The sequence below is a fragment of the Seriola lalandi genome, unplaced genomic scaffold (genome assembly GCF_002814215.2).
Source record: "Seriola lalandi dorsalis isolate HSWRI2012SDOR001 ecotype SW California unplaced genomic scaffold, Sedor1 jcf7180002054923, whole genome shotgun sequence".
Classification (NCBI taxonomy): domain Eukaryota; kingdom Metazoa; phylum Chordata; class Actinopteri; order Carangiformes; family Carangidae; genus Seriola; species Seriola lalandi.
The window spans coordinates 1,212,152-1,219,482 of record NW_019525475.1 but is presented as its reverse complement, the minus strand read 5'-3'; the positions used below and the strand labels follow the sequence as shown (position 1 = coordinate 1,219,482).

At 42.1% G+C, this 7,331-nt stretch overlaps 1 protein-coding gene across 4 annotated transcripts in view; it reads right to left on the bottom strand.

The window, feature by feature from the left end:
* Positions 1-7,331, bottom strand: part of arhgap21a (Rho GTPase activating protein 21a) — a 79,640-nt gene that overhangs the window by 36,644 nt on the left and 35,665 nt on the right. For all 4 annotated transcript variants that reach the window (XM_087169948.1, XM_087169947.1, XM_087169946.1 and 1 more), the window contains 2 exons: positions 4,970-5,158; positions 1,403-1,424 (listed from right to left, as the gene is read on the bottom strand). In XM_087169948.1, coding sequence (XP_087026074.1) covers positions 1,403-1,424; positions 4,970-5,158 — 211 coding nt within the window. The remainder of the gene's footprint in view (positions 1-1,402; positions 1,425-4,969; positions 5,159-7,331) is intronic.

Here is a 7,331-nt window from a genome sequence, read left to right as displayed (position 1 = left end):
GGGGGGGCTCTTCAGGAGAGGATCATTATTCACCATGTACTGAGCTTTGCATTGAATGGTCCTCATGCACTTACGTACTACATCAGATTTAATGACACACTTACACACACACACACACACACACTCAGTCACACCAGTTTTAAGTAAAGTCACATACGAGAATCCAAGTCCATAAAAAGCAACAATGCGTAGCTGCACTTATTCCCTGGAGGGTTTCCTCCTGCCACAGCAGGGCCCCATGTGTGTATGTGTGTGTGTGTGTGTGTTGTTTAATGTTTTGAGGCCTGCGCTGAATGAAGAGGGTGGACGTGGAGGGGTTAAAGTGGGTGGGGAGGGGGTTAGCGTGAGGAATGTGACACCGAGGGCCAAGAGGGATGATGAGTGACACTTAGAGGAATCTCTCAATTTCCTGTTCAGATGCGTTTAAGAGTCAGATTTATCACAAAAGACCTTTCGCTCACTTTCCCTTAAAACGCTGAACTCTTCGCTCTCACCATCCACTCATGACATAAGAATTCACGGAATCACACCTGGTGGGGGTCTCGATGCTTCACAAGCTACACAAACAGCTGAACAAAGAAAAAACAAAAAAAACTGATGCTTCTGCCAGAAATGAACCAAGCTGTTTCCAAAAGACAGATCTACCAAACACTGAGCTTAGATGAAAAGGACGTATGTAAAGTGGGAAACATCGCCTTTGTGTCACATCACTCGAAAACAGAAAAAGCGTATATTCAAATAAAACATGTAATATATTATTTGTAGTGTGATTGTGTGTGTTTGTGTGTGTGTGCACGAGTGTTCTTTGGGTTTCTATATGCGATACTGACACGAGATGTGTTAGAGGGCTGTTGGAGAAGGCTTCTAATGAAGCGCAGCAGAGCAATCCTCCTGCATTCACGCTGTGCCGCAGACGTGAGCAGAATACTGAAGGTCTGGACCGACGAGCCGGATGCTCTGAGGAATGCCGAGGCCTTGCCAAGCTCACAGCACAGCTCTGACTGCCACTCTGAAGAGCGAGGACTAAAGACTCACACACAAACAAGTGCAGCGCCACGCCGCCCGTCCGCCCGACGGAGAGCTTCACCTGCAACACGTTGATTTCACCAGCTTCAGTGCCACTCCCCGGTCTAAACGGTGCGGTTACAAAGCTATCGGTGGCTCCAAACTCCCAATACTGGCTTCAAAATGCATCTATTTTAGTCTAGGAGTGAGAATACATCAGCGTAATGGGGCTGTCAATCCTAATTCAATCCCTATTCCGCACAGTTACCGAAGAATAGCTGAGACTAAATGGTTTTCTGAGCTCGTCTCACTGCAGCACCTGAGGCCCCGGCTCACACAACACATCTCTGATGCATGCAGCAATTCAAAATAAAGAAGTGCAGGTTCACACACTCACCTCGGCTGCCGTTCTCTTCATCCTGGAAGAAAAAAGAAAAAGAAAGAGACGTTTTATTTCATTTGATTCTTTGAGATTAATTCAAGATAACTTGAATATATCATGTAAAGACTGTATGACATCATAACGTAAATACATATACAGATCATGTTTTTTCCACAAGGCATCATACTCCGTCACCCATCCACCCATCACAGTATCCAAAACCTAAGAAGAAGTAGTGCTTAAAACAATTAACCAGTTGTCAATTAATCAATCAGTTGATGAAGAGAAAACTAACTCCCAGCGAATTTCATAATCGATTGAACAAACCAAGCCACCAAAGAAAAAACTGTCAGGAGTCAGGAGCTGCCACATTCAGGCAGTAAATAATAACATCATAATTTATTATATATTTATATATTATTATAATTATTAATAAAAATCTCTTCCATAGCCATAAAAAGGAGGAAGGACCATATCCACTCCTCCATGAGATGAAATCTGTTTACAATAAGGATCATAATAGTGTGTTATTCATACTCCTAATCCCATTTTAAAGGCCTAAACAATTAACCAATTTATTAAAACAATAATTAACAGATTAGTTGATAATCAGAATGTGTTGCAGGACTTTCTCAGCACTGAATGAAGAATAGAAGAAGAGAGTTCATTATCATTAAACAGCTGCCTAATTGGAAAAGTAGTGGCAAAGGTCTCGTGGGGGGGGCAAGACTCATGACAGTGCAGAGCAACCAGTAGAAAAATAAAATAAGCCACTTCATAGTCGTGTTTGTGTGTTATTTCCTCAACACATAAAACCTTAATTTCCCCCAGAGCTCCAGTTAAAAATCCACACACACTCCTGCTTTAATCCACCTCCCCTCAGTGACACATATGTTCTCCGAGGATCCTTTAAGACTCCCCCGCTCCCCCGAGGCTTTTCCTTAAGAGGGCCAAGACCCTCTTCAAGCTAACCCCAATATCCTCAAACTGTGTGATTAGTCAAGAGCTCCGATCCAAGACCCTAAAAAGTAATTACAATGAAATGCGATGAATCTACAAGGATGAGGATTTCTTTTTCTTTTTTTTTTTTTTTATCCTCCCCTTCGTCGGTTGGGAGTTACGTAATGGGAGTAACTGGTTAGAGTTCGTACAGTGAGTGTGGTCTGATGGATTGAAATTTAAAAGGTTTCAGTTTGAACATTTCCCAGAATCCCATCTTATGATAAGAAGACTAAGAGACAGCTGGCTGAGAGTCAGATAACATTTGCTGAGAAACAGTTTGTTTTAGTTGTAAAATTCCATATATATATATATCAATGACATTTAATGAATGAAACCCACGGTGCCAACTGCTTACGCTTATGCTAAACTCTGCTTCTTGCCAGATCTTTAAGATGCGTTCACTGCCTTAATTTTGTTTGGTATGTATCTTATGTCAGCTGAATGCAAATCCACAAGTTTCAGGGAGATAACAGAAGCACAGATGGGACTTAAAAGTGGCCAAAACAACTCTGTGATACCCAAGAAGGCCGCTGGGAGAAACTGTCTGAATACACAAATGTCTGAAAATCCTAAATGTTGTGCCATAGTTTCTCCTTCAACATGCACAACCAAAGCCAAGAGCTATAAACTCAACGTCCTATGCTAACTTTGTAGGAAATCCTTCTGTGCAAACAGAGGAGGTTGTCAAAATACACTTCACAGAAAAGTAAACCAAACTTATCCTGAATTATCACTTACAAAAACTAATACGAGGGAGGCCGCGATAAGCTTTGAGGAAGCTGTCTCGAAGCACCGGCGCGTTTTCCCATTAGAGAAGCCCTGTCGTATTTACCCAAAGCCCTTTAGTCTGTGTTAGCCTGTGCCCATTAGGAGCCGGAAGTGCTGTCACGGCAGGATTAATACCAAAGGGCAGATTGGTTCTGATGTTATCCAGAGGACGGCTGGCACAGTTCCCAGGTGGGATGATACAAGTCAGAAAAAGCCCCTGGGGAAAAAAAAAAAAAAAACCCTGCTGTATGACTAACACTACACGTTCATATTAACCTTACACTACAACTAAAACGTTGTGTTCTGCTCAGTGACGGCCAGACACAACTGCATGGCGATCCGAAAGTGGATGTGTAGCTACAGTTACCATTTAAATAGCAGAAGTGCTACATGCTACATGCTAATTCAAACAGGTTTTGAGTACGTTGTGTGTCTATATTTAAGAAGTGACAAAATTAGGGATGAAAGTGAGGATTTAATTTCATTCATTGTGAAACTACAAACACACACAAAGCTGCAGCGAGGTGTGGTCAAGCAGAAAAACCTGACGGTGTCGATACGTTCGCTGCTCGTTTGTTTGTGCCTCTGATTATGTTCGTCATCGATGAATCTGCAGATTCTTTGCTCGATTAATCATTTAATTGTTTGGTCTGTAAAAATTTCCCATAGCCCAAAGCGATGTCTTCATATTACTTGTTTTGTGTGACTAACAAGTAACCAGACAGGACTAAAACAAACAGGAAACATTCACACTTGAGAAACAACAACCAGTGATTTTTTATTTATTTTTTTGGCATTTCTGCTTAAAAACTGACTTCAATTATTATAATCAAAACAGCTGCAGACTCATATTCTGTCGAACTCAAGAAATAATTAAGTAAAGCAACTGAATCCACTTCATGTGTCAGCGTGCAGCAACTACAACAAGTGGCGGACGGTGGTGAAACGGCTTGGGAAAACAAAAAGAACAGCACTTGAGCTGATTTCTTGCACACTCACTACAAAGCAGTTCACTATGAAAGTTAGCATATATTACAAACTGTATGGGATTATTAAGTAGTATGGACTCTGCTGCCTCCAACAGCACTAAATACACCGGTGTTTGTCTGGGGCCGCGTTCAAACAGCAGCTGAAAGTCATAATTTCAACTCTGTTTTCCCCCAGTGTCACACAAATCTGCAGTTTTCTAATCACCGCAGACAATAAAAAGCTAAATGAAGTCCCCCTTTCATGATTACGATCTGGAACAGTGACCAGTAGTTATAATTTTCGGGGCCTTGACAGCGAGGCCAGAGTTAGAACGGAGGACAAGAAGCAGCAATGAAAGCAAAAACATCCAAAGTGACAGGTTTTTGGAGCGAAAATCTCGGTTCAGTGAGTTAAAAACAAAAAACGAATACCCACGTTTAACAGTTTAAACAAGTGATGCAGCTGCAGGTATGTCCGATAATCCGTTACAGTTAAAAAATAAATAAATCAACGGTATTTAAAAGCACACATCAAAATCAAGTTTCATTTCCTAAAACAAGTGGAGAAGCTGCCAGTGATCTGAGATCAGTTCATCTGTTTCTAATGTAATGTCCCTTTCTGCTTAGACTTGTGTGACAGTGTCTTGAATGAAGTCAGATCCTCCTGCTGACCTCCAGCTTACATCACTTGATCCAACAAAAGCTTATTTACTCTGAAAACACAAGTGTATTTTTTTACCCCAAATTTTTCGCTTAGTTAAAGAATTACTGAGCTATAAAATTGCATCAGATGTTATGAAGCTCCGAGTGTCGTCGGAGGGGGTGAGAGGCGGTGTCGTGTCACCTTCAGAGAGTTGTGGACGGCGGACTCCGGCGGGTAGACGATGAAGTGCCGCAGCGTGAAGCCGAAGCCCTGGGAGGTTCGGCGCAGGTGAAGCGTCTTCGGCCCCGGCCAGGAGAACGGCTCCTCCTCGGCGCCGGGAGAAGCGGCGGCAGACGCCTCGCTCTGATCGCGCCCATCCTTCTGCTTGGCCTGAAAGGATGATGAACAAACAGGAATATCAGAGTTAACCTTCAGAACTTTTATTTCTAAAAGATCAGTTCAGCATTTCGTGGAAACATGACGACGAACATTTTTTATCTTTCTTTTCCTTTAAATCATCATGACTCCTCCTGAAATTTCATCTTGGGATCACTTAAGTGGGGGGTCCCGACCCCCAGGTTGGGGACCACCGCTTCAGATGATGCAGTGAAATCAAATGTGGTTGTGAAAATAATGACACACCGATTGTAAAACTGCCATTTCCACGCGTTCACAGCGCGATGAAAGAACAATCCCTCCATTGACTTCACCCCTGGTGACGGTGTAAATCAAAGAGGGTTTCGCTGAAAACAAAGCAAAGTGTGTTGTCACAGATGAAACAGCCTGTGGCTCAGCATAGATCTTATTAATCATCTTGATTTAAAAATACAAAAAGTCCCCTGTTGGAGATTCTTTCGCAGTGATCAGAGGACGGTCGGTTGTTCCTGCTGAATAACAAGGTGTCAGTTTGTGGTCAAGGTTTGTGCTTTCGGGAAACAGAGAGGAGACGAAACAAGAGAGATAATTGTTAAAAGATTAGTAATAGGGTGTTTCCTCGTGCTGCATAAATAATCGATAAGACATTCATTGTCTGTGTTTTTGTTTATGTTTGACTTGCCATCTTCTTTTTTTTTTTGCCGTCTGTCATTACAAACGCTACAACAGACTGATGTACATTTCAAGCATTTGGTTCATCGTGGGATTATTCCACTGATTAACGGTGTCATTTCCTGGACTTGCTCTGTAATTTCTTTTTTTTAGTTCACGTACATTTTTGTGCCACAGAGCTCAAAATATTCTCAGTAATAATAATCCACCAGCACATCCAGTGAGGATCAGCTTACTTTTATCACTCAGCACACCTGATATTCTTCAATGGAAACTGGTGGCAGAGGCTGAAAAAATCAAAGTCAAATCATTTAGTTCCTGTATTTTGGTTAAAATCACTGATCCCGATATGTGTCAAAATAATCAGGATTGTCATTTAAGCCACATTTGCACGGCCCTCAGCGCCACACACAACCGTACATGTGGCTTTAGTTAATGCACATTCAGAGCTATTTTGCGAGTTTGCATGATCACAGACTTATCTTCTACATTCCTACATTCCTACTGTGACTAACACAGGATAAAAACCACCTTTAAATGCTGGCGGCAAAAAACGGCTTGCGTAATGTTGCGTTCGAGCCTAAATAACACAACATATGCTCCACATCAGCCGCACAAGTCTAAATTTTAAATGTTCTGTAACGAAAAGTGTTTACAGCCACTGGAGCAACGCTGAAAATACAGTGAGTCACGACGGGGCTGCGTTCACGACCCTCAATTCCTGAAGATGATGTTACGAAGACTAAGATACACACAGCACAGGTGGTCACGTCTGAGATCTAATAGGGAGGGAGAATTATATCTTTGTTGTTTTTTCTTCAGAGTTCACCAAGATAAACTTTTTAAAATACCACACAGAATCAAATTTAATATGTTGGACAGTTGCACTAATGTGCATAAAGCTACTGTAGGATACTTTGCCACTTCCTGCACGAAGCTTCACAATAACAGCATGTTTAATGTGAATGCAGTGATCGGCTTTTATTGTGAAACTGTATGGTTCGCGGTTAGCTAACATTAGCTAGGACGCTACTTCACACAGTTTGGAATTTTCTGCAACTTTTGCTTTGACACTTTTCATGGTTGCAGGTTGCTTTTGGTTTGTGAAAAGCAGACGGAGATGCAGAAGAAGCACAGCTCAACCTGTTTGTGAAGTCTGTATCACAACAGCAGTAATCCCACAGCGCAAACGGTGTGATTTACATCTATTAGTCCAAAACATGTCGTCTGTCGTCGTGAGGTTTCCGCATCGTAACAATGCAATTCTATGAATCTTCCAAATAATATAAATGCAGTCTGTACCATGCCTGACAAACACAAGGGTGTATGAGCCACTTGTAGTTAAGAAGTGATGTGTAGTTAGTGCACATGTAACTCAATCCTCTCACTGGCAGCACAGCACCAGATACATCATCAGTATTGCCCTGAGTCGGGGTGTGAGGATTGGGATTGGATGGGGGGGATTGTGTTGGCTCGGATTTCTTCTCCAGCCTTTCCAAAGCTTTTAAACCCCCCC